The sequence below is a fragment of the Tachysurus fulvidraco genome, chromosome 12, assembly GCF_022655615.1.
Source record: "Tachysurus fulvidraco isolate hzauxx_2018 chromosome 12, HZAU_PFXX_2.0, whole genome shotgun sequence".
NCBI classification, from domain to species: domain Eukaryota; kingdom Metazoa; phylum Chordata; class Actinopteri; order Siluriformes; family Bagridae; genus Tachysurus; species Tachysurus fulvidraco.
This window is the reverse complement of record NC_062529.1, coordinates 18595259-18621916: the sequence shown is the minus strand read 5'-3', so window position 1 is coordinate 18621916 and position 26658 is coordinate 18595259. Positions and strand designations below refer to the sequence as shown.

Sequence of the window (26658 nt, the reverse complement as noted above, 5' to 3'; positions counted from 1 at the left end):
GATTGCTGCCAGGCTTTTACGTATTATATGACACAATAATGTACTAATGTACTAATAATGACACATCATAATGTACTACCGGGCTACACCAGACGATACTAATTAATCCAGCCCTTTATTTTATTCAAAAGATAATGAATGATGATCAACACTTAATATAGACACAATTAGACTGAGCTCTTTTATACATTATACACCATCCTCCCTGGCAGAAAAGTGTCTTTCTTACAGTAAGAGTGAGTTGTTCATGAAATCATTTGACCCAGTTGCATGAGTTTCACAAAACTGAATAAACAAACCAGTTCCTGGTATCGGCATCAGACTTTTGGACCCCACGCAATGAAAAAAACAAAACCATACAAACCATAATGACAATGTACACTTGTGAACTACAGATAAGGGCACAGAAAGGAGGGATGCATACAAGTATTAGCCTGTTAGTACCAAATCCTGGGTCTTCACTCATTTTGTACCAGCTCTTGAGCACTGAATTACACAAAGGCTACTGCTTCAGCTCATGGAACTTCAATTGTGCACGAAACCCACACTGGAAAGATAGCACTCATGTTACAAAATGAAGGTAAAGTGTTATCAGATATGGTGAAAAGATGAAGAATGTGTTTTGAGAAACATTCAATGAACTCAAAAAATATGATCTTGAATCAACAACAAAAGAATCATGACAAATCCAAATTATTGGAGCCAAGAGACATTTATTTATCTCACTGGAACATGGCGCAAAAAAAAAGTCTACAATCTTCTTACGTTACAAATGTGTAGGTACTGTTCGACCGGCAGGTGTATATATTCATTCCGCGTGGATACATCTGAATGGGTAACTAGATTAAAAGTGTGGAACCAGTAACAAAACGTTCCTTGTAGCTCTCCTACACTTATATCGACCACTACAAGAGTAGGCTACATTCATTGAAAAGCTAGGTATAAATCAATACAGTACATAGTTAACATATTTAAAACCTACACAATTACATATGCAAAAAACTTGAAACAAAACCTGTTTCAAAACGTATTTCATATCCAACATTGTGTTTGTTCTTTACCAAAACAATTCAAGAGTGAAAGAGTAATGTCAATAGAGAATTTAGACTTAACCCAGGAAAGGGGTAATGATGAATTATGACGAGTATTAAGTATTGACTTTGGTACGTGGTCCAAAACATTCAAACGTGGTAAAGGTGCATCTATCCTGCATCTCCATAATATTAGGCACATAACACGGAGTACATTCTCTGACCTTAACCTGCGCTGGATCAGACAGATTCACATGTGTAAGCCGGGTTTACGCTGTACAATTTTGGCCTATTGTGCTGTTGCACACAAACATTAAATCACATTAATCCTTTGGTCATCAGTTGAGTGCAGGACCAAATTTAGTGCCGTCGTCACCTACGATGGCAGACAATACAAGTTATTTGCATTAAAATCTCTGTGCTGAAATGCAGCTCATCTAAAACCCTCCAACAGGTAATACATATTAATGTGTAACTCACAGGAACGCTCCAAATACTTTAGTGGCAATGGTGAAATCTATGTGAAAAGGTATCCCCATCACCCCTAGCTTACTCTGAATAATGTTTCCAAACCCATGACCCCATTTTCTGCATGAGCTCTCATCATACTGATTGATAATGTAAGCAGAACCTAGTTCATTCATTCATTCATTCATTCATTCATTTTCTACCGCTTATCCAAACTTCTCGGGTCACGGGGAGCCTGTGCCTATCTCAGGCGTCATCGGGCATCGAGGCAGGATACAACCTGGACGGAGTGCCAACCCATCGCAGTACACACACTCTCATTCACTCACACACACACTATGGACAATTTTCCAGAGATGCCAATCAACCTACCATGCATGTCTTTGGACCGGGGGAGGAAACCGGAGTACCCGGAGGAAACCCTGGAGACAAACCCCCAACCCTGGAGGTGTGAGGCAAACATGCTAAACACTAAGCCACCGTGCCCCCCCATAGCAGAACCTAGTTATTTTATTTAATGACTTTGGGCATATAAACTAACTTATACACATTATTGCACAGTCTTGTATATAGTTCAGGAAAAATATATTAGGATCATCTATTGCATGAGATGAAGTAATTAAAAAGGCCATTGTAATCGCATAGTGTAAAACCGGCTTTGGTCTGACTAAATCTGGACAAGTACCAGGGTTCCTTGTTTATTCCCCTTCTTGTTGTCAGTGAACAGTACAAATCAGGCAAGCACTATGGCAGACAATGATAACCCATTGATATTGAGTTTACAGGAATTTAATTAATTTTTGATTATTACGAGTGCAAGGAAGTGTAGACTTTCAGCCTCTCTGGTAACAATTGTAGTAATACTGTACCTTTTATGCCAAAGGGGGAAAAAAATCCATTCTTTCAATAAAATCCATCCTCACATTACAAATCACGCTGCATCACATTTCCTTTTCAGCCTAAAGCTCTCTGTGTAGCCTTTCTGCAAGATGCACATAGTACAATGGCAATTGAATAACTATACCTGAATATCAGGAAATAGCCAGATGTGTGGGGTTATTCAAGAACCATAAAATTATTCAAAATGCAGTTTCAGCAGAATTAATCTTTTTGTTGTGGCTCTGTACTAATACAGCGACCATGGCCGTATGTGTGTAGAAAGTGTTAAAGGATTATTTTCCTGAGATATGGTCAGTCAGCCAGTAAGGGTAAAACAACATCACCCAATTCCCTGATGCTCCTCTACATCTTGGGACTTCTTGTTTTGTCAACTTGGGCACTTTGTTTGGGTTCAAACCCTGCTAAAGAAAAGAATAATAAAACTGTCCTTGTCCTAATATGAGAAATAGTATGTGCTGTCCAACATTCTGTGCTGTTTCATCTTAAAGTCCAGTGGCTTCCCTCAAGCACATGGAGGCTCCTCGGTGGAGAGCAGGGGACTGCACGGAGGGGCGGTGCTCAGAGAGCGAAAGGCAAAAATGGAGGGATCATAAGAGTATCTGGGAGGGTGACGAGTGCCGGTCAGGTTCTGTAAAGGAAAGAAGAAATGAATAATATAGTAAAGCTAAACAGGTTACAACAAGCAGCAGAGAAAAGGAAACCGCCTTCCTCTGAGTTAATGGCTAAAACAATCCTTCCTGAGCCTGAGCATTAGCTAAACCATAATTACCTAGCCTGGGTATTAGCTAAACTATTCATCCTGAGCCTTATCTTTCATTACAGGTTACTAAGAAAACATGTACTCTTTATTCAATGTTTTTCAGAATACAAGTATGACCTTCAGTCCTATACAGTGGAACAAATAAGTATTCGATACACTGACCATTATGAACTATTCACTGCTGCTCAGGAGGTCACCATGGACAATGCTTATTACTTTGTTAGACTAAATATTCAACAACTCCAATCTTCTCCAATCCTTACCAGCCGGGATATCTAAGAACCGAGAGGGAATTTTGTGTATTTGAGTAGTGATTACAGATTTCATGCTAATACAAACTGAAACTACTAAGACAAAGTAGACAAATAAGGTCAAATTAAATCTGTACCCCTTTTTAAACAGAAAAGGCAAACCCTCAGTTATTTTATGTGAAATGCACTTTTGGCCAGCAAAGTCAGTAATTGGAAAAATACTTTGTACATTCACCACTTTTCATCTGAGCACGGCAGCCCACTATAAAACTCCTGCTTCTCCTTTCCATGGCCAAAAACCTGTTTCTGGTATTAGCAACTCTGAACTACTTCTCTCCCTTAGAGGAAAGGATTTGTGTGATTTGGCCCTGATACAATACTTTCTCCAGCCATTTTTGGTGTTGGAGATCATGGGTTATGTTTGCTCCTTCTTTGAAATCAGGAACAATCCCCTATGGATAATATTCTCTGACCACAAGGCAGGAAATTTTCACCAGGGATCTAAATGAACCTCAACAAGGCAAAACTGCACCAAAATTCAGATGAATGATTTCTAAAATATGTTTGGTTTTATTTATTCATTCATTTATTTATTTATGTGTTGGAGGAGGGGGGGGGGCAATATTTTAAGCATATGTATAGTTTTAGCTTTTAAAACAGAAGTGAAAATAAGAAGTCACACAAGCAGAAGCATTGTGGACATTTTGATAGCAGTAATCCAAATGGAATTCATTATTCTTATGTCCATTTCACAATAACAAATACCTATCCAACAATTTCATCAAAGATTGAAGGTGAATGTGGGAGGAAATCAGGCTTAAGCAGGGTTTTAGAAACATTTAGCCAGATTGACTGTTTTTTTTTTGTTAAACAGGCTCCTTCCACAACATAATCTATTTAGAAGAATAGCTGATGTATAATTGAAAGGTACACAATATGGCTAAAAGTTTGTGAAAACCCGACCATTACACCCATATGTGGTTCTTCTCCAAACTGTTGCCACAAGCACACGATTGTATAGGATGTATTCGTATGCTGTAGTTTGTTTTTTTTACTGGACCCAAACCTGTTCCAATATGACAATGCAACTCTCCACAAAGTAAGCTACATGAAGTCATGATATGTTAAGCTTGGAGTTAAAGAATTCAAGCAGCTTGCACAAAGCCTTGACTGCAACACCACTGAACACCTCTGGAATGAAGTGCCAGACCTCCTCACTCAGCATCAGTACCTGACTTCACTAACTAATGGGGCAGTGGTGGCTCAAGAGCTTAAGGCTCTGGGTTGTTGATTGGAGGATCAGTGTTCAAGCCCCAGCACTGCCAAGCTGCCACTGTTGGGCGCTTGAGCAAGTATCAGAGCTCTGTATCATAGCTGCCCCTGCACTCTGACCCCAACATCCTCAGTTGGGATATGTGAAGAAAAGAATTCCACTGTAAATTATATGTGGCTATAATAAAGACTTTCCTAAATTAGCTTGTGGCTAAATGGGCAAATCAGCATTCAAGATCAATTAGAACACTTGTTCTTCCACACCACATCATGTCTTGATGGAGATTGCTTTATGCATGGGAGCAACAAGTTTGGCTCTCTAAGGTCGAGTAAAGATCAATCATAAACTATAGAAGAAAAAGACATCAAATTCAGATGTGTGCTTTAAGCTTTGTGGCAACAGAGAGAACACAAATTCGAGCCCATATCACATATACACACCTACGCAAGGTCGAATCCTTATGTCGTGCCTGAAACAGCCTTCGAGAGTCTTAGAGACACATTACAGGGCTTAAGAGAAGAGGTGTGGGCAGATCAAGTTCCAGTGAAAAGGAATGAAAGTAAAAGTTAACATGTTTTGCATATGAGTGTCTCAGTATGGCATCAGCCAAAACCACTAGCAGAGAGAAGTGGTGTGAACTCATACAGCACACAACCAAACTCTTTTCCTTTCAAATAACCATTTTTCGTGCCTGTGGGAAAAGTTTCGCTCTTAATAATAAAATCTATGCGAGACCAACTGAAGGCCTTTTTTGAGGAAGCAAATGTACCTTATAACAGAATGCATTCAATCTGTGTTTGCTTATACTACTGGATCTGATTTGATCATGCATAGCTGTAAATACAGAGAAAATGTAGCAACCTACTTTCAGCATTATGCTTCCTTCTACCTATGTTCTTTAAGTAACATCCTATTCTATAACTAGAACATAGTATGGGAAAATGCTAACCCCCACTACCCTTCACATCTGATCAAGCTGAGTATCATTCTTGACAGAGAGTGTTTATGTGCTCCAGTTTCAACCACAGATGACCCTTTTCTTTTCTTCTTTCCTTTCCTTGTCTCCCTCATGTTCCCTAGATCTCCATTTTACAACTCCAGAGGCACACACTCAGCCCCCATGATAATGACAATTGCGTCTAATGGGACCCTTGGTAGCCACTACACCCTCCTCTATCAACTTTCACCTTCACCACAGCCTGAAAAAAAGAAGACCAGGTGAATCTATCGTAAACGGGATCCAGAAGAAATAAGACGGAAGAGGCCTGAATATGTGACAAGTAAGAAATAAATAGGTACAAGAGTAAGCAGGAGACCGGGAATGAAAGATACAGATACTAGTGCAATCTATACTGCAGAGAAGGGTAAAGGACAAGATATAAAAAGAGCATTGGCTGAAAACAAGAAGGCAAGATAGTCAAAAGCAGGGGGAAAAAAAATGTCTCTATCCTATTCTCTATGATTTTCTCCAGATCATGGAGATCCTGCAACAGAAGGTGCTCTATAAAAGGAAAATGACTTCATCCGTACACATACGCACACACACCAGGGCTTTCGACATGCCTCACTCCTCTTCTCCTCTTTACCTTAATCAAATAATAGGGACATTCAATCCCTTGTAGACAGATTGCAGGTTCTTGAATGCACAGAGGAGAAAACCTATTAAGCAACAATTATGTATTAACCTAATTAGCAGAAACAAATGGCTTCGAGTTACACACAGACTAAAAAAAAAAAACAGAAATTCAAACACACGTCCTGGACATGAATTATATTGATCATGATGGGTTTTTTTCTAAGTAAGGAATAAGGTCTATGTGCAGATTGGATTACAGAAAATGAAATGTGGGTGTGTTACAGAGTCCATATATAGAAATGACTCAGAGTGGGTCAGAGTAGGTGTGTCACTGAAGCTACATAGGGAAGTTTTTTAAATGTATAAATATAAATATAGAAGTTCACTAACATTCCAATACAATGCCTTGCATAAGCTTTCACCCCCTCAAACTTTTCAACATTTTGTAGTGTTACAACCTGGAACTTGCCACCTCACTGCTCGAGGCTCCCTGGTTCAATACTGAGCTCAGGTTACAGTCTCTATGATGTTTCAGAAGAAGAATGGTCGAAAATAACAGCATCCAGATGTGCAAATTTGCTATACATGTAAATGCACCCAAAGGTGATTTTACCATTTATTGTCCCAGTAGTGTGAATACATATGCTTTAAGTTTAATTAACCTTTGTGTCAAAATTACAAAAACAAATAACATATTCTGCACTTTTAAATTTTGGACATATTGTTGAAATCAAATGGTAATTAAGTCTCAATTCTATGTTGTAATAATTGGAAAAGTGATGGGGTGAATATTATACGCAAGGCACTGACTCTCTGTCATATTTATACATTTTTGTTATCATTGCTAGTTCTAGGTAGATAGCGACCATAAGTTAGTTTTTCAAGATTTCTGAGAAAATTTTGGGATATACTTTTTTTAAATGTTCATAACTTCACTGCTTCAGCTATCCAGCTAGCTATAGTTGACCTGACTGGATATCTGATCATCACTTCTAACAATATCCGGCTCACTAAGATAAGTATTTATGATGAGATTTCTGAGGATATTTTTAAATCGTATTTATAAGTTTCCCTGCAAATTCTAATCGGCTAGTTAATATAAGTTGACTGTGTTCATGCTTAGATTTTTAAGTCATGTTGTGTTTGTGGAAGCTCGTAAGGGGTAAAGTTTTTCTTGTAAATTGTAAAAGAAAAAAAAATTGTTTCATGTGATGTGAGGGATAAACATGGATGTCTCCTCAAAGACATGTTTTTTGTTTTGCTCTGTCAGTGTACATGAAGCTAATAAAAAGCTATATTAACAACACTATTACGGTAAAAACCTGAGACACTGGATATGCGATGAATTTCAAACGTTCTTGTAGTGGACAACAGCGAGTAGCTGGGCAACAGGCTAGCCAGCAGCCATTAGCAAATAGCAGTGTTATATATTTAACCACATACTGACTCTCTAAATTAATTGATTTAAAGCCAATATTGCTATAGGCTAATAGCAGAGAAGAGGGACTTTACACTGTTCAGTGTGCCATGTTGATTTTATGTCACTCTATAAACAGGAAAGGAAACTGGTAGCTAACAAGACGAATGCAGCATTAGAAATCAATGATCATAAATTGCATTGCTCATGCTAGCTCATATGTACTAACTTAATATTTCTGTAAAGGTTTGTAAGTTCATAAGTGTTCATAAGTTCAACACAATTAACACAATCCAACAACGATGCAGACAGGATTTCTGTGAAGATCCAATCAGCTAACATGAGCTAAACTGATCAGATTTCTGAGGGGATTTTTTAACCATCTTTTTAAATGTTCATATCCTTCACTGCTAATGCTAGCAGGAATGTTAATCTAACACTATAAAACTGCATATTTCAGAAACCATTTTCCAAAACAGCACTTTCAAAACATGATGTCATATTACAGTATATTATTATACAGCTAAACCATACCCACTTTAATATCATTACTAGCCTTTAAACTAGTTCACACAGACTCTTGTATTCGTTTTGTATTCATATTGCACACTTACCCGGATCTTGATTGTCCTTGTTTTCCCACCACAATTCTTTTTCAAGAGCATTTTCTGAAACACAAAACCAAAGCAGAAATAATGACACTGATAAGATCCAGGCTTACAACATTCCCATGTAGACTGTCCTATATTCTCCTGCATCACCAGTCATGGCCCTCAGCAGTACTCCAAATCATCTTAAACATTAGCATTGTTGCTAATCTGCTGTTTGGGTAGAGAAGGTTACCATGAAAAATCTCAAAAGAAAATGTCAAAATTCATGACTCCATAATCAATGCAGGAGATAGTATAGTGTCTACTGTCTATAGATGCTGCTGGGCGTATGTACAGACTACCACTTTTACCAGAGCAATCTAACAATGAAATTACGCTTTACATTATGCAATTGTCGCTAAAAACATGTTAGAGTTTGGCCGCTATGACAAAAGCATTAAATGTGTCACACTTTTCTGACACGTCATGGATTCTGTGATAGCTTTTATCATCATATTAACAGTAAATGCTTGTAAATGAATAAGTCCCACAAGCAAGGCCCTTAAACATCAACTGCTCAACTTTTCTCCTTAGTCTTTAACTGAAAGGCAATCTGGATAAAAGATTAGCTTTACCCAATAATTAAATGTGAAAAGCTCCCTTAACTATCGAATCTGGTTTCATCATCTGTCATCTAAACCATTTCTGAAGCCCAAACACACACCTCGGCCATGTGTGCTGCACATGGGCAGCTGCGCATGTCCTTAGGATTGGTCTGTATGGATTATTGTAATATAGAGAAATTGGACTGACCCAATGTGGAATAATATCCTAACACAGAACAGCTGTTCCAGCAGTAAAATACAAAGCTCAGCACTAATATAAATTTATAAATTTCCGGCAGTTAAATCATGACTCATGCCATGCTCTAAGGATACAGAATGAATAAAGTTGGCATGGGTGAAAGAAAACAATATGTGAAAGCAATTTCAAAGGGTTAAAAAATGAAAAGTTTTTGGCAGCTCCTTCAGCAGCAGCTATCCAACACCGCCTATTCCACTTGAGCAGGCGTTCATGAACTCACACTCAAAGCCCCCGCTGTCTCTTATAATCTGCCCTCACCACAGAAACCTTGGGACATATGGAGGCCCTCCGTATGATACCACTCTCTATTCCTCCCTCCTTCAAAACCCTCAACTGTATTCTCCCATACAGCCTGTTCTTCATCTTAGGAAAACTCTGACAGTCTGTCCAAATAATATTAAACATGTCTGCCTCTTCTTTTTCTCTGTCCTTTTTTACTCCTCCAACACACACAAACATATATACACAAGCTTGGCTTCAGGGGGACAGAAACAGAACAAGGAGGGGTGAAGTGACATCTGTCATCCGTTCCTCTCTCTGGAGGTGGCTGGCACAAGGGCCTCATGTGAGAATGTTGGGGTGTGTGTGTGTGTGAGTGAGAGCGAACCTTTTCAAATCCAGGATACAAAGAGCTGTACTCTGAAACATCACGAAGTGTAATAAGCAGCAGTGGAAACTGATATATATGCATACGTTCAAAAACAAGAACAATTTAAAATTTCACATTTAAAAATGAATAACTAACTCATTTACTATTAATCCCTCCATGTTACAAGACAAATATATATCTACTGTATAGTGTTTGTAATGCAATTCCAGCATAAACAATGCACAGAAATGACAAAGTTAATCTGTAAACAATAAAAAGTGCTGTCAGACCTGCTGCATCTTCTCTAGGTCCAGACTCGGACGCCCGGGTTCTCTCCGATGTCTCCAGTATGGCACTGTGGGCTGTTCGAAGTGGCTGAGGATTATGGGTCTGTTGTGTATTCGTGTAGAGGTGTGTGTGGGTTTGAGGCCTCGAGGTGGAGACGAGCTGAACAGCACAGGGCTAGGGGAAGCACCTGGCTCACACAGGTCCTTCACCTCCTCGTCACTGGAGGTGCTGCTGAGCTCGCCGTGTCTGTGCCACCTGCATCCTGCATCGGCACCGGCAGAGCTTGCGATGCCCGCTATACGCTCAAGCTCCTCTTCAGAGCTATGGCGCTCCATGGAAGGCTCTAGTAGCAACCGCACACGGCAAACACGGCTGGGAGAAAGTAAGCCCTGATTAGGCTGCTGACTGGTTGCCAGAGGAGTTAAAACACAGTTCCTGCGGCGTTCTGGAAGACAAAACGAGCATCGGTTAATCCGATTTTAATTTTTATTCTCAGAACCAAACAGTTTCACAATACATACCTTGATGACCCTTAAGATACCATTCAAAGTTTTCACATGCGTTCAATTATGCATCATTTTTTCTAATCAATTGGGGTCATGATGTATCTCTTTTAAATATTTATTTATTTTTATTTATTTATTTATTTTTTTAGAATTTGTACAGAAACAGAATTTGTACAGAATGTTTAATAATGCTGGCTGAACACATACATGAATCCAACACAAAACATCCAACACTGCTTTGGATCCTAGTCGTTTTAATGAATTTTATCGACACCAGAGATATGGAATTAACTGGAAATAAAAACTTAAATAATGTAAACATTAGCGTTAGCTTCTTCCCCTGCTGCTTACCTAACACATAAATACAAGTAACAGCTAACAGTTAGGCCTGGCTTTACAGAAAAAAATAAACACTTTAGCCACTTTCTTCAAAATAGCCAGCCAGGTTTTCCGTTCAGAGTTTGATGTGATGCATGTTCTGAGTTACATTTTTGCTCACTGTGGATGTAAAGAGTGGTTAGTTGGGTTACTGTAGACTTCCTGTCAGTTTAAAACCAGTCTAGTAATTCTTTGATGCTTCTCTCACCAGTGATGTGTTTCAGCCATATAACTGCCTGTAATAGTTTTGTTTTGTCCCATAATGTGTAACATATACAGTTTGATGTGCGTAAAAATCCCAGGTCTCCAGTTCCTGATACTTAAACCACCTTCTATGGCACCAACAAATATACCAGGGTCAAAGTGATGATATTTTCCCATTTCTGAGGTTTGATGTTAAAGAGAGTTCCAATTAAAGTGGACAGTGAGCGTTAGCATGACATCAATGGCACGTGTTATTATGGGAATGTACTTTTAAGAGCGTTGTTTTCACTTTACATGTGCTTTTGTCTTGCATGTAGTGTATTGCTGAGTACATTACATCTACATGTGTACCTATGAATAATGCTGTAATGTTGAAAACACTGCATGTGGACCAAATTCAGCTGAGGTCAAAATGAAAATAATCCTTAATAAGTCTGTATGTCACACACTCTAGTATGTGTTTAGATGTGGTACCCAAAGAAAAAAGAAAAGTATGAGTGTGTTTTTTAAAAAAACGAAAAATTATAAAAATTCAGACATTTGCATACACAAACACACACACACATACACACACATACACACCTCGGTCGATCTGTGCCAACTCTTGGTTCTCTCCTTCAGAATCTTCGCTCTCTCCGCCGTCCTCACTGCCATGGTAGGAAATCTGTGTTTGTAAAGCAACACACACAGACCTCATGACTCGTCCAATATGCAAGTTATGATAATGCAATCCTAACACAAAAAGCGCTTGTGGGTAAATGCCATGCCTCTTAAAGCCTCACATCTGTTTCTCTACTCTGTTGCATGAAAACATAGCACAGCTTTTCATGACATCGGAAACGACTTAAGGGACCCAGCTGGAAATTATCCAGATATTTTTTTAATAAAAGTTAAAAAAGGAGGTTTTTAATAAATAAATAAACAAACAAACAAACAAACAAACAAACAAACAAATAAATAAATAAATAAATGGCAGCGTTGGTGTTGTATTTACACTGCATTTCCATGCTTGACGCACATTAACCAGTATCACAGAGAGCAGTCCTTAGAATCTTGAAAATAATGTGATGTGCTCACGTTGACTAATTCAATTGCATTTTATTTGAAATGCAATTTTGACATTAGACACTGCACAAAACAACTTTACTAAAATCCAGCTGTAGATTTAGATACCCAAGAGTCAACAGTAGCAAGAAGAAAAACACTCCCTGGTGAGACCATATAGTGGGACTAAATCTTTAAAGTATACATTTGTAATAGAGTAAAGACAAACTAGATTTGTAAAGTTCGTCGCAACAAACTTGATGTTGGCTTTGATGGTGCAAGTATTCACAAAGGCCGGTGCTTTTTGGAGGCGAGTGGACATAAGGGTCAGTGTTAATTTTTGAGGCGAGCGGACATGAGCATGTGACGTGATCCGAATACCCTTGAGGCAGTTCCCCTCATTGTGCTGAGTGTTTTGATATGTCAGATGTCCATGTTGTGCAAATTTTTTATTTTCACGTGATGTCACGTGACTGCCCCACATGATGTGACCCCACATGAACTGCCCCACATGACGTGAGCAGAATACCTGTGGGGCAGTTCCCCTCATTGTGCTGAGTGTTTTGATATGTCACATGTCCATGTTGTGCAAATTTTTGATTTTGCTTGTTTTGGGGGCGGGGCTACACGTGACGGGGCTACACGTCACCATAATACCCAGTGGAGTTACTCTTGATAAATTTTTGGCTAATAATAATATTATTATAATATATAATAATAATAATAATAATAATAATAATAATAATTTTTTTTTTATCTTTTTGGGGGGGGACAAAAAGGGCCACAAAAAGGTCCACCAAAAAAGAGGGGTCACAAAAAAGAAAAAATTCAAGGGGCAAATTCAATCTGAAAATTAGTAAATATTTAAATATTTAAATAAACAAATAAATAAATAAATATGCTGCAGACAGTTTTGCCAACTAAATGTCAGAAAAAAAACACGAACAACAAATTCAAAATGAGGAACTCTTGCAATGATGGAGAGTCACACCCAGCTAAACTGCTGTAAAAACACGTGCTGCAAGATAGGTTCCTTTCCTCCGCCAAATCTGCTTCTTTAATAGTAAAACCCCCTCAGAGAGAGTGAAAGAGAAGGGAGAGAGTGAGAGAGTAGGGGGCAAGAAAAACAACAGACGGCTCCTAAAGAGTTAAGTAACCCAGTGCAGAGTAATTACCTTGCCTCATCCAAGCCAACCAGCTGCCATCTGCTCTCAAGCAAGCATACAGACACACACACACACACACACACACACACACACACACACACACACACACACACACACACACACACACACACACACACACACACACACACACACACACCTCTCTCTATAGCCTCTTGCTGAGCATACAGGAGGTGAAAATGCCGGAAAGAAAGAGACTCAGAAAGACGAAGCAGAGAGGGAGAGCGAAAAGCAGGGAAACTTGGGGTCTTTCTTGTGCAAGAATGGGTCTTTCTTGTGCTTGAAGGATTGTAAGGAAACAAGCAAAGTCCAGGGGCCTAAAGAGAGTCAGCTCTGACAGAGGAACGGTCTTAAGCCTTTACCACTTATCACTCTTCCATTGAAATGCCTCCTTATGTACACTGTGTAGACAATAACAGCTTACCACTATGTGGTAACTATGTTCTTGAATTCTCTAATCTGATTGGTCTGACGATGTTAATGTTCTTGTTCTAATACGTTACTGTTTCTATAGTAACAACTCATTCACAGGGACTTGTACAGCAAATGTTCCAGCTAATAGATGACTATTAATAAACAAGGAGCAATGTACAATGTTGATACAGGAACGTTTCGTTCAATTGACATTAATTGACACTTCTTAAAGATTCATGGAAGGAGTCTCCAGTGTCAGTGCTTGTAACGCGGAGTTGTACGTTTTCCTCCATATGAAAAGAGAACTTTGCATATTGGGTTTCTTTGTAACATGACAAGCTGAAGCTTTTTGTCTTGAGATAGAGAGAGAGAGAGAGAGAGAGAGAGAGAGAGAGAGAGAGAGAGAGAGAGAGGAGGAAGGAAGGCTGATGAGGAAATGACTGTTTATTGCTCTTGATTATTCCAGAGCTCCATCATGTTACTTTCCTTACTTACACAATGATGCACAAGTAGAATTTTGAAATACTTTGTGAACAAATCCAACAGCATGAAGAAGGTAAGTTGATGTTTATTTAAGACACTCACTATCTGAAAACTAATACACTCTTCTACAATATTCCCATTTCTATCTAAATCACTACAGCTGTAAAAGACCCGAAAGAAGGAAAAGAATTGTAAGGAAATACTACGTAGAGACGTTGAGCAAGCTCTTAACGAAGAACAAAGATTACATTCAAATATTTGACAGACATTTTTATCAAAAGCAACTGCCAAGTGAGGTAAAAGCCGATCCAAGCACGAAGCCGTGAAAAAGGGTGACGGAGATTTAAGTGTTGCAAGAGTGAGTTTCCAAGTTTCCACCAAATGATGAGAAACAAGTGCGAGAAAGAACTGAGAGATTTGAGGTTTGATTGCACTAAAAACAGTACTATCACACTAAAAATGGTGCAATATTACAAGTTAATAATAATATAATACCAAATAAAAAAACAATGAGAAAAAAACTCCCACCATTCATGCTACAGAAAAAACTTCAAATCATAATCCAAATATATTTCACCTATATTCAGCTAGGTGTCATTCAGTTGTACATCAATGCAACCCATCATTCAGGTAAAGACTCAAACACTACGTCGGACACATTCACAACCCACTGACAAGCAAATTCTCTCCAAGCCATGAGGCCAGTTTCCCAGGAAACAATCCCCAGATGGGAGAAAACAAGCCATGACTATGTTGACCTTGTAAACTGCAACTTTCACTCCTAAGTTCATCAGTAAATGACTCAAAAGCTGCTTTGGTTATAAATTCACGCCTGAGTTGTTAGAGTTGGTTATAGAGATCACATTCTATATGACGGATCTCTTGCTTTATCAAACACTCAGTCATTTTCAGAATTCTCCATTCTGATTGGTCAGATGATGTTGATTCTTTTGCTATATCAGCAGCTTTGACAATACTGTAGACTTAATGGTTTGCATGGAATGTGAACATTGTAATAAATTAAAGTAAACTACAGTGACTTGCATGATAAAATTCTATCTATATATGGTGATGTTTTTAATTACATTTACAACATTTGGTAGACGCCTTATCCAGAATGAGTTAAATGTATCTTATTTTATACATATAATAAATATTTTATTTGTAGTTTCTCTGGAACATGGAAAGTAGCGTTTTTTTTTCATATTAACTTCAAGAGAGAAAAAAAATTTTCAGGTTAGGGAACAGGTGACGTTCCACAACATTTCGCATTGGAGAAATGAATACTTGTTCATCGTGTCTTGTTGATTGTCTTCCAACATCTTTCATACTTAGTTATATGTGAAATTATACCAGATTATAAAGTAAGAAGTATTAAGAATGTCTCTGACCAAATAAATTACTGAAATTATTCTCAGGGCTGAATCAGGAAGCTGTTGCACGGTTGGGATGGACTGCAACAGGAAACATGGCATGATCACACACTCACATGACACTGTTGCCAAACTTATTAACAATTTTAAAAAGACTTGGACAGCACATCTGACACGGGGCTGTCATACATTACATAGTCCGCTGTGTATGGAGACTTTGGGTATGTGGTATATGACCTACATGATGGTGCAATAGGCATAAAAGACTTAATGAACTTAAAAGACTTTAGGTGGTAAGAGTAACTTTGCTTCACATTGGGCTGCAAAACACCCTTACTTGAACATTTCCATATAACTGCATTTATTCCTCACATATAGCCTGTTAAACTGTATTTATTCCTTATGTATAGTCTGTAGTACATCGAGTATTATAAAAGTCAGCAGTAACAGAGACTGTGACGTGAATTTTCTTGAGCTGTCACCACAATCTAAATGTTACAATTTCCTAGTAAACTAAAACCCACAAAAATGCAGAAGTAATAAACATGTTTATCTGTATTGAATAAATGACTTGTGAGTACTATAGCAGTTGTAAAACATCAATTTTTTAGATTTATATGCAAAGTTTGCTGTTTAATCAATCTGTAAAATTCCAGTCGAACAAAATTCCTTGCCGTAAATGTGTTTAAGGTGGAGTTCATGTGCTTTAGTTGTATATATACTGAGATACCCATCGATAACCTTATAAAAATCACTTCAAATACATTACAGGTAAATCAGTCCGTTCATGATTATGCTGAGGTTTTCCTGATTGTTGCAGTTAAAATGCTTGATTTTTAAATTTGTTTATTCCACTTGCGGAGAATTTATTTATTTATTTTTTTCAGAAAATTACTTGAGTTGCCAAAATTTCAAGCTACTACCTGTAAAGACACGTGTAATTACTTTCTGTGATTACTTTTCTCATGTTGGAAACACATCGGAGAGTACTCAGGCTGAATGAGAATGGTGGCTATCAAATTACTCCTTTGGCCCAAATCTGGAAATTCTGCAGTAATTTTCAAAAATATCGCAGGTTCCTGTGAATGTCACAGTTTCTGCTAGATTCTGCTAGAAAATCCTGGATGGACTGATTAAACAGAAAATTACCATGAGAATGAAGGTGTGTCCTCTTTCTTCTTTAGTTCCTCTTTATTAATGTAAGCGATGCATGAAAAAACAATAAGTACAATGTGGCAAAATGCAAAAAAAATTAGAATATAAAAAATATTTAAAAAAAAAAAAACATTGTCAGAGCTTTAACCTTTATTAACCTTTCAAGTTGCTCCATATGCTTAGTTCGCTTAAAATTAACAACTTATGTAATTACCCTTTCCCCATTTTTTCTATTATTCTTAAACACAGTGCTTAGCTCACCTTCAAATTAATACAAACATCCATTTTATTCACATTTACTCAATGGTGAATCAAAGCCACTAACTTAAAGAGGAGCTCTTCCAATCTCTACACATCTGCACTGTCTATATTTCATCTCCAGACTGTGGAAAAAGAGTGCTGTGGCACAGGCAGAGCATACGAGAGGTTGTCGGGGTGGGGTGGTGGGGGGTGTAAGGTTTCCCACAGTAAGAAGAACTCTGCACAAGGTCACGGTGTGTGTACGTGCCTGGGAACTGGCTCACTGCACTGAGGGCTGATTTGCTGTGATGGCAATCATGTTACTGTTGACAAGCACAGAGAGATTATCTAGTGTAATGCTTCACGTGCATCATGTGATGCACTGCTATGCTAGCATTTAAGTTCGATATCTGGGAAAACATCTGTTGATACACATTGCAGCGCATCACGCCAGCCACACACTAGGGAAAAACTCCTACAGACACTTTTTTGGTCTTTATAAATATCCAGGAATGAGGTGGAGGGAGTAATAAGTGAAACATGTTTTTTTTTTCTGCTTCTTTCTGCACAGCTCGAACCCTGTGCTAAGCTTAACGTGTGCTGTAGAAATTCAGAAAGCCATAGAAGAGGCTGTTCTCAACCTCTCCGAGTGTCTCACATGGTAATCCTTAACTTGTTTTAGCTCATACTGGACTGGATTTTTCCAATTTCCTTTTCCACAGCTGTCTTTAGAGTTCAACTGAAAACCCTTTTTTCTGTTCCAAACGTCTATGTGGCAGACAGAAACAAAGGGGATAATTTCACTGTTGTAATTTTTGTAAACATTTGTTGCAAATAAACGCATCGTAACAAAGAGAAACAGTGTAAATGGATGTGCTGTTATGTAATCCAAATTTGATTAATAATTTATTATAAAATTAGATGTCATAATTTTTGATCTGGTCATAGTTATGTTTAATGCTGTGAAGCATCTGTGAAATAAGTCTTTCCCAAGAAACAGTCATCCCTTCATGAGCATCGCTGAAAGTTAATATGACAGGGGGAAAAAATACAGCTTGACATGTTACCAACAAGTAACTAGGAAAACTTGACATGTTACCAACAAGTCTGTCTGGAAAACTTTCTCATGTCAGAAACAGAAGACTCTTTCCAAAATGCTAAATAAACATCACTTCACATGAAACTTCATCATCTTCTGTTTATGTTTCCTGTTTCCTATATAAATGTAAGATGTATTATAGACACGACACACTAAATGGTCAAAGGTTCGTGGACATCGAACTATCACACCATATGTGCTTTTTAACACCCTACTGCAGATTTATTGCTTCTTTTGCTCTTATAACACTCGCTACTGTACTAAGAAGGCTTTAAACTAGATTTTGGAGTGTGGTTGTGAATGATGATGAATTAATAAGATTAGGCACTGATGTCAGGTGAGGAAGTCTGGGATCTCAAAAATGTTCAGTGGGGTTGAGGTCTACCTTGGCAATCCTAATGGAGCTTACTTTGTGCACAGAAGCATTGTCATGATGGAACATGTTTGTGGATCTTAGCTCAAGTGAAGCATAATTGTAATATTACAGCATACAAAGACATTCTATACAATTGTGTGCTACCAAATGTCTGGCAGAAGTTTGAAGAAGAGCTACATGTGGATGCTCGGGTGGGGTGTCAACAAACTTTTGGCCACACAGATCACAATAATATAAAAACTGCAATAATATAAACTACCGTCAGAGCGGTTGTTAAAAAAAAATTAATCAACACCTTTCGATTAATCCCATTTGTGAATTCAACATCACTCTGCTTTGATGGTTGGTTGGTTTTGAGATGTTGTTTGCTAACAGTAAAAGAATGGAATTGTGAAAAAAATAAAGAAAGCTAAAGACATGAATACAAGTTTTCGCAAGGAACTATGCAGCCTGCCAAGTCTAAAATAACACATCCACAGTAAAAGCACATTCACATATCACACTCTAATGTGCAAAAGAATGAGATCCAAGAAGGAAACTTGTGTGGGGTAAGTAGCCTGGTATCAAGCTATAGAGACGTGAAGATAGCTGGGATGGGTATCGGATAGCTCGGATCAAGCTTTCATTTTTATCTGCGCTCTCCGTGCTCTCTGTTTTTTCTTACCGGTAGGAAATAACAAGAGGTTTTCATTTGTGTTATCCATATTTAGGATAATTACAGTGTTTTGTGTTCTCCTCTGTTTACCTCCTCCTCAGAGTTTGAGTTTAATTGTCTATGTTCAGACAGTCTGATTATTTTAGCGTATCCATCTTAAGTATTCTGAGGAAGGATGTACAATTTCCACTTTTAATTAGGTAGCCAGTGTAGTGAGGATACATAGTGAACCGGAAGCCATTTTGGATTCATTCTTCATAACTAAAGCTAATTTTCTTCTGGAATTTCCACTGTTTACATTAGCATGCTTTTGAATACTAAACCTTGAAGGTATTTTTCAGTGTGATTTGATTTGGATGTTTATAATCATCTGCATTTATGTTATAAGATAAACTACTACTAATACTATACAGTTCTGTCATTTTAATACGTTTGTCTGCTTTCTACTCTACAGACTGAGAGAGAGAGAAAACTTCAAAGGCACACATGAGAAAACTAGCGCTAGCTAGCTAGCTACCATGAGGTGATCGAGAAACAAAGGCCCTAAATGTGACTAAACTACCTCAGAACAAGAGGTATAAGCATCTGATAACAGGATACATAATCTGTATTTTCCTGTAGCTTAATGACTTATAATGTGATAATATGAAGGACTATATGTTAATAAAGGATTTTACCCAGTTACTCTGTGTACTAGAATAAAGAACTCACTCTTCATGTATGTAGCTGTGCAGTATTGTGTGTACTCTATTGCCTAGCTATGTTTGGAGAAAAATGAGGGCCAAATACGCAGACAGTGTTTAGATTTTTAAAGTGATTCGTCTCATGTAATAAAAATGGTCATGGGTTAAACAGGACAAAGTTAGACGTGTGGATGTAGGGATAAAAAGGATAACAGCGGACAGTAGGAGTAACTGAAGTGACAGTGGTCAAGGGTCAGCTCCTGCTTGGCAGTTAACAGTCATATTGAAAACACACACACACATACACACACACACACACACAGACACACACACAACACTGATGACTTCAGCACATTATATTGTAAACGATTTTGCAAACAAGAGAGAGAATTATATACCTACAATTGTGTCAGAGACATTAATGCTTTGAACATTCTGGAATCAAACGCAATTCTGCCACTAAGGCAAATGTGTGTGTGTGTCTGTAGGAGTTGATGATTGGTGTGATCATGGCAACAGGAATGAATTGAGTTAAAAAATTAAAATGCAAATGCCTAAACCTGCAGTTTTCTTGATGTTTTAAACTAAGATGCTGACACTGGAGACTCCTTCCATAAATCTTAAACAAATGTCTCATCACAATGTTTTGTTTATATTGTGTTCAGGCTAGATGTCTGCTGTACAAGCCCCTGGGAATAAACCTTCTGATAATTGTCTAATAATTGGCATATTCTTATAACATACATTCAAATCATACTTAGAGGACAATGCTTCATAATCAGGAGTTCAAGAAATGGAATACAGCAGCTCTTGTTTAGTGTCTTGTGTAAACTAAAATCACCAGCCGACAAGTCAAGATGTTTATCACTAAAATCAGGCTTCCTCTGCACCAATAAAGTCAGCTGTTCATATATTCACAATCTGCCACAGCTCAATCTTCTACCCAAAACTGCTGAATTCTTGATATTTTCTGATTGGTTGATACAAATCACATATTTGTTGTATTTAAAACACCCATCTAATTCCCAGGTACTTGTATAGCTCTATATATTCAAAGGTTATTTAGGATGTGTGTAAGGAGACCTTTATTTTACATTTAACAAAGGAGTCTCTGCTTTCAGTGGTCATGCTGTTCCTTGAAGTTTTCCGAAATAAGAAAACCTAAAGATGCTTTTGGCTTACCTTTGATAGAAAGGGGGGAAAAAAAGAGCCCGGTGTTGGAACTGCTGATTATATCTGCTATAACATAAGTGATAACAGGAACCAACTTGTTCCACAGACATTCCATAATAATTAAATGCAACTATAAACAGATAAAAACGATGGAATGATGTATACAATAAATAAAAGAATTGTGGTGACATACTGATTTGGTGTATAAGGAAATGAAACACTTGAATGAATATCTTATACTGTATATATGAAAAATCCACTTCAGGGCGATAACATTGTGATATCATACCACCTCGTCATTAGCTCCAATAACATCAAGAGTAAATACTGGAATAAAACAATGAACATGTTTTCATTAAAGAAGCGTGAACCAGCAAAAAAAAAAAGGAAGGTGGTTGTTTTCCACTTCTCAGCACGCTATTTACAGCATTTACAGTTTCACACTGTATTGTAACTAACAAGAGTCTGGTTATTTAAAGCAACATGTCTACATTTAATTTTCATCATTAATATTCAATTTGATTTGAAAAAATACAGACTATAAATTATAAAATTTTAATGATCCTTTACAAGCAAGCTTGAGATGATGAGGCCAAGGAAAAACTACCTGAGACATTATGAGAGGGGCAAAAAATCAAAAGGGAACCTATCCTTATGTGGAGACACAGATAAATAAATAAAAATAATTTAAAAAATCTTCTTTAACAGGTCGAAAGAGTTTAACTGCATAACCAAGAGATTAATTCTAGTTATAACATTAACATTAATACAGGGTTAATCTCCAGATTTATCTTAAACACAACATAAGCTCAACATTTCCTTCTCGATCGTTACTAATAACATTTTCCCCCTGTGACTGGATATGACTTTGATTCACTTTCCGAACCAGCATTCCTTAACCAGAATGGTAATAATCACTGGCTAGAAAGTCCCATCCTTTTCCTCCTGGCCTGCGTAAAAGCAAACATTTCATAAATTGCATGTTGCGTGCCAGTAGGATTCACAGCACAATGAACACACTCATTTTAAGTGGGAAGCCCTGCCAGTTATTCACAAGCTTCATGACACTTTAACCAGTTTCCCAGCAACGTCGAAAATATCATCCACCAGCTTGAAATTGTCCCTAACGTTCATATTATAGTTTAATGGCCTTCGTTTAAACATCACAGAGAGCAAATGCTTCAAATGTGACTATTCAAAATTGTCCTTTCTTTCTTTTGTAAGGTCAGAATGCTGTCCATGGGAAGGTTTAATGTTTGTCAGGTCAAGCCTGGAAGAAATTTGGAAATCTGGACTTTATATTCTGTCTAGTAAGCAAGTCCCAAATCCATTGTGGGTTTTCTCAGTAATGACTAGAGTGCACTGACCCAAACAAACACAGGAAGGCAAATGATAAACATGTATCCGAGCATGTCTGCTTTGCAAAAAAAACGCAAGAGCAAGAAAGAGAAAGCAAATTAGTGAAAGTATGAATATGAGAAATCATATCTATGTTTAAACATGTTTTAAATTCATTTCCCACGCTCAAGCGCTCTACATTTTCCGATTTGGTGCCACGGGTAAACGTTGGCATGTAGGATCACAGCAGTGCATGTGTTATGTGTGTGATACACTCCTACAAATTATGATTACAGAGCTAGTCTTTGGTAGGGAATTCATTCGTGTGCACTGGATCAAATCCGATACACACAGAGACGTGTGGCCTTCGTCAGCTCTCCACTAACAACACCAAAGCTATGCTTGGCATGACCATGGACTCCAATTAACATAATTGTATTCATTAGTGTAAGCCAAGGGGTCATCCTTGAAGCAGGGCAAGCATTCACTGGTTTTTGTTTTATAACCCTCCCAAATAATCAGCATTTCCAACATATAAACAGAGACATTTCCAAAGCAAGAGCTAATACTGCTGGCATTCCCAAATGTGATTGTTAGTTAAACTCGTATTAAATGAACTTTGACATGTTCAATCAAATATTTCAAATATCCAACACTCCAGCATGGCAATATGACTAAAGATACTCGTCTTAGCTATTTATGAGACATTCACCAGACATTAATGTGACGTTTTATGTAACTGTGGCTACAAAAAAAGCTAAAAACCAGAACATCATATTTTCTGGATATTTATTTTGTCTCTGAATCTACTTTGAAGGCAAATAATCTCATAAGTTCAACCAATCATTATTAAACCGCTATAACTGAATAATAATGTACCGATACTCTAGTCTAGATTACAAGCTAGGACAGATTGTTAACTAATGTTTCTATGGAAGCCTTTTCACAAATTAGATGTAAATGAGGGGGAAAAAAATAGAAGCAGGCTTTCACATTACTGTGAAACCACAAAGCACTCCACCCTGAAGGCTTTCCTGTGAAAAATTAAAGGAACAGTTTTTTTTTAAATGGCTTTTACAGACCATTGACACTGGAGGCTCCTTTCAACACAAACTTTACCATATCAAGTCCCTGTCTTAGAATTTAGTGGAGAAAGAACTAATTAGAGTAAGTGGTGTGTAATAAAGTGGAATAATCTTCTGTTTACAATTAAAGTATGCAGTTTACCATGCAGTGTGTGTGGTGTGTGTGTGTGTGTGTGTGTGTGTGTGTGAGTGTGAGTGCGAGAGAGAGAGAGAGAGAGAGAGAGAGAGAGAGAGAGAGAGAGAGAGAGAGAGAGAGAGAGAGAGAGAGAGAGCACTGTTTTGGCCGTGTTTGTACAATTTTCAGTATAATTTATACCCCAATAACACTCCAGAAAAAAGAAAATACACAGCTCTAACTCTTCAACTTCACTGAATTTATGGAATAAACCACAAGAGTTAGATGATGCACAACAGTCTGTTTGATGAACAATGGATGTGGAAGTCTAGCTGTGAGTTCAAATCCCAGGACCACCAAGCTGCCACTGTTGGGCCCCTGAGCAAGGCCCTTAACCATCAATTGCTCAGTTCCTTAAGAAAAATAATAATAAAATGCAAGATGCTCTATATAACGGAGTCTGACTAAATGTTGTAAATGCAGAGCTTTACATATGGTGACACTGAGCTCCAAGAACAATATAATAAATATCATACAGTACAGACTGTTAGTGTGATCAGGATTGCAGGTGTTCTAATAAGTCACAGCATTGTAAAGCTTGTAAAAGTATTTTTCATTATTTTATAATCATCACATTATCACCAAGCTCTTTCTGAGTTAGTCTGGGTGTGCTCAGGCACGCTCTGGAAAATTTTGGAAAATTTTCTAGACCTATCTAGTACACATGGCACACCCTTAAAAGTCTAAACCAGAACCTGTTCTAACACCACCACACCAACACACACACACATAGCGCAATCAATCATCATTAACTTTTAATGACCGTGGGCAAAATTGCATGTATTCATTATTGTTTCTTATATGGTTCTATTTCCTCTGAGTTTATTTCCAAAGAATAGTTATCTAGGTTCTTGATCAATAAAGTATATGGATCATGTGCATCTGTGCAGAAAAGCAGAACATTAATAGTCACAGCTATGACCCTCAAACATGACGCAGCTATTGACATTTAGGGCAAAGCAGGCTCAAGCATGACAATGCTAGCCAATGTTTCTCACCCTCATGATGGCACGAAGAGTGCAAACACATCCTACAATGGGCCGAAGAGGCCCTGAGCAGCTGCATCCTACCACTTTCCATCATGATGGCACGCATAGCTAATCGGCCATGAAGTGCATGTGTTTCACTTTTCCAGCAACACCAGAGCATACACAAACCACATCTACCTGGAAGGTCATTTATTTACTCAGGGGTGGAGCAAATGGATAAGAGTAAAATTTAAAAAGGCTTTTTTTTTGGTAAAACTGAGCCATGGCTTTCATTTTGGAAAAGGCAGAATGTACCAACCCCAGGCCAGCCATTTTCTTTAAAAGCATCAAACATAATAAGGTCTGTTTCCCTTGTGCACCAGTCACCAGTGTTCACGCCGAAAGCGGGTCGACATAAAGATTTCCATCCCTATCCCGACGTCAGAATTAGCTCGCAGAATCAGAGCGAGCAGGAGGCAAGATGAAATAAAATATAACCTCTCAAAAGAAAATACAACCCACTCGGAGCTTGCTCTTTACACAAATACGGTGATGGATTTAGAATAGCTTGATATAAATAGATAAACTGTTTGAAATAGTGCTATGTGTGTAGGCTTGTGCATTCGATGGTTACTGGTATAGTCGAAGGGGTCTCCAGATACCTGTTTTTTTAGGAGCTAGACCAATTGTGTAATGTGCCAAATCAAGCTTAATGCTTAAGTAGCTACTTGCACTGTGTAAAGCAATATTATTATTATTATTATTATTATTATTATTGTTATTATTATTATTATTATTAAACTGAGAAAAAAATCCTAAATGTTTGTGCTGTAGTTACAAACTGATATCCTATTGTGTTAAATGTGGAGTGTGTGATTTCCTTACAGTGATAGAATCACTATCAAACTATTTAAATGGTTACGCATAGAAATAATGTCAAATTGAATGACAATTTGGATAAAGAGTTGTTTTTGTTTTAACAAAAATAAAGGTACCCATTTAGACCGGTCTTCATTTCTGGGTTTCTCAGGGGTTGTTTCTTTAACGTGGGAAGGTATATGAGCTTTACCTTTTAAAGTAAATCTTTAATGTGGCCTTAATGCTTATATTTTTAAAGGGATACATCAAAAAACGTGCAGCCTTGATTGCACCACTACAGAAGCAAGGAAAAGCAGTTTGTTTATTTGAAGGTGTATGGTTTCAGTAAGTAACTGAAAAAGTATTGTACACTTTTTTTTTAATAGTAATATGCCCAATAATAAAAAGGATGGATTATATGGATTACAGTTAAAGACTGCAGAAAGTTAAATTGTCAGGCCAAAGCATCGTAATTGCTCAAAACAATCTGTATTTTTTTTACTTACCTTAAGCTGAAAAGGGTGGATTTCATTGAGGGAATGTCTTCTAAGCTTTTTGGTTAAAGTCTTCAGCATGCTGATGATCCTGATTTCTTTCTTTCTTTATGTTTTGTTTTTAAGCTCCTATTCAAACTTCTGCCTCAACACGTCCATGCTTGGAGTATGGAGTAGACATTCAGCTCATAGATCATCTATGAACCCAGATGATCATCAGTTTGCAACAGAGATATTAAAAGGAAACCCAAAGAGAAAGCAGAGCAGAGATGGATCACAACAACCCGGATTGTTCTTCCTGTTTATGGCCTTCAGCAGCAGCACAAAGAAATGAGCTGGAAACTCCTTTTAGCAGGACATCTTCAACCCCCAGATCCGATGGGAAACTTTTGCAGGAGATCTTGTGTGACAAGCCGGACTGTGTGTGTGTGCGTGTGTGTGCGTGTGTGTGTGTGTGTGTGTGCGTGTGTGCGTGTGTGTGTGTGTGTGTGTGTGTGTGTGTTTGAAGATCCTTGCAACAACCTATCCGAAGCTCAAATTTGCCCTGAAAACAAAACTACTTCCGAAAAAAGTTGTGATCATATTTTGCTCTATTTTTTTCACTCGCAATCCATACATCACTCCCTCACGTGACACGAGCGCACACACACCCACACCCACACACATATACACACACTCTCACTCACTCACGCACGCACGCGCGCTCTCGCTCTCTCACACACGCACATGCATACAACCATGCGCACACGCACACACACACACGCAC

At 37.9% G+C, this 26658-nt stretch overlaps 1 protein-coding gene across 1 annotated transcript; it reads right to left on the bottom strand.

Moving 5' to 3' along the window:
- Window positions 1–693: 693 nt before the first annotated feature.
- si:dkey-16j16.4 lies at window positions 694–26658 on the bottom strand. Its single transcript, XM_027168405.2, has 5 exons — window positions 25905–26658; window positions 11678–11759; window positions 10010–10452; window positions 8291–8344; window positions 694–3027 (listed from the first exon to the last, which is right to left on the bottom strand). Exons 1-5 carry the CDS (start codon window positions 25971–25973, stop codon window positions 2902–2904), a joined length of 774 nt encoding a protein of 257 aa, XP_027024206.1. The 5' UTR covers window positions 25974–26658; the 3' UTR covers window positions 694–2901.

Bases quoted from the DNA above. Each gene is read 5' to 3' on its own strand.
- si:dkey-16j16.4 (XM_027168405.2), bottom strand. From the start codon at position 25,973: ATGCTGAAGACTTTAACCAAAAAGCTTAGAAGACATTCCCTCAATGAA. The intron at 11,760-25,904 runs GTAAGTAAAAAA...TTACAAACACAG, and splicing joins TCCACCCTTTTCAGCTTAAG to ATTTCCTACCATGGCAGTGA. The intron at 8,345-10,009 runs GTCTGACAGCAC...TTTGTGTTTCAG, and splicing joins ACCTAGAGAAGATGCAGCAG to AAAATGCTCTTGAAAAAGAA.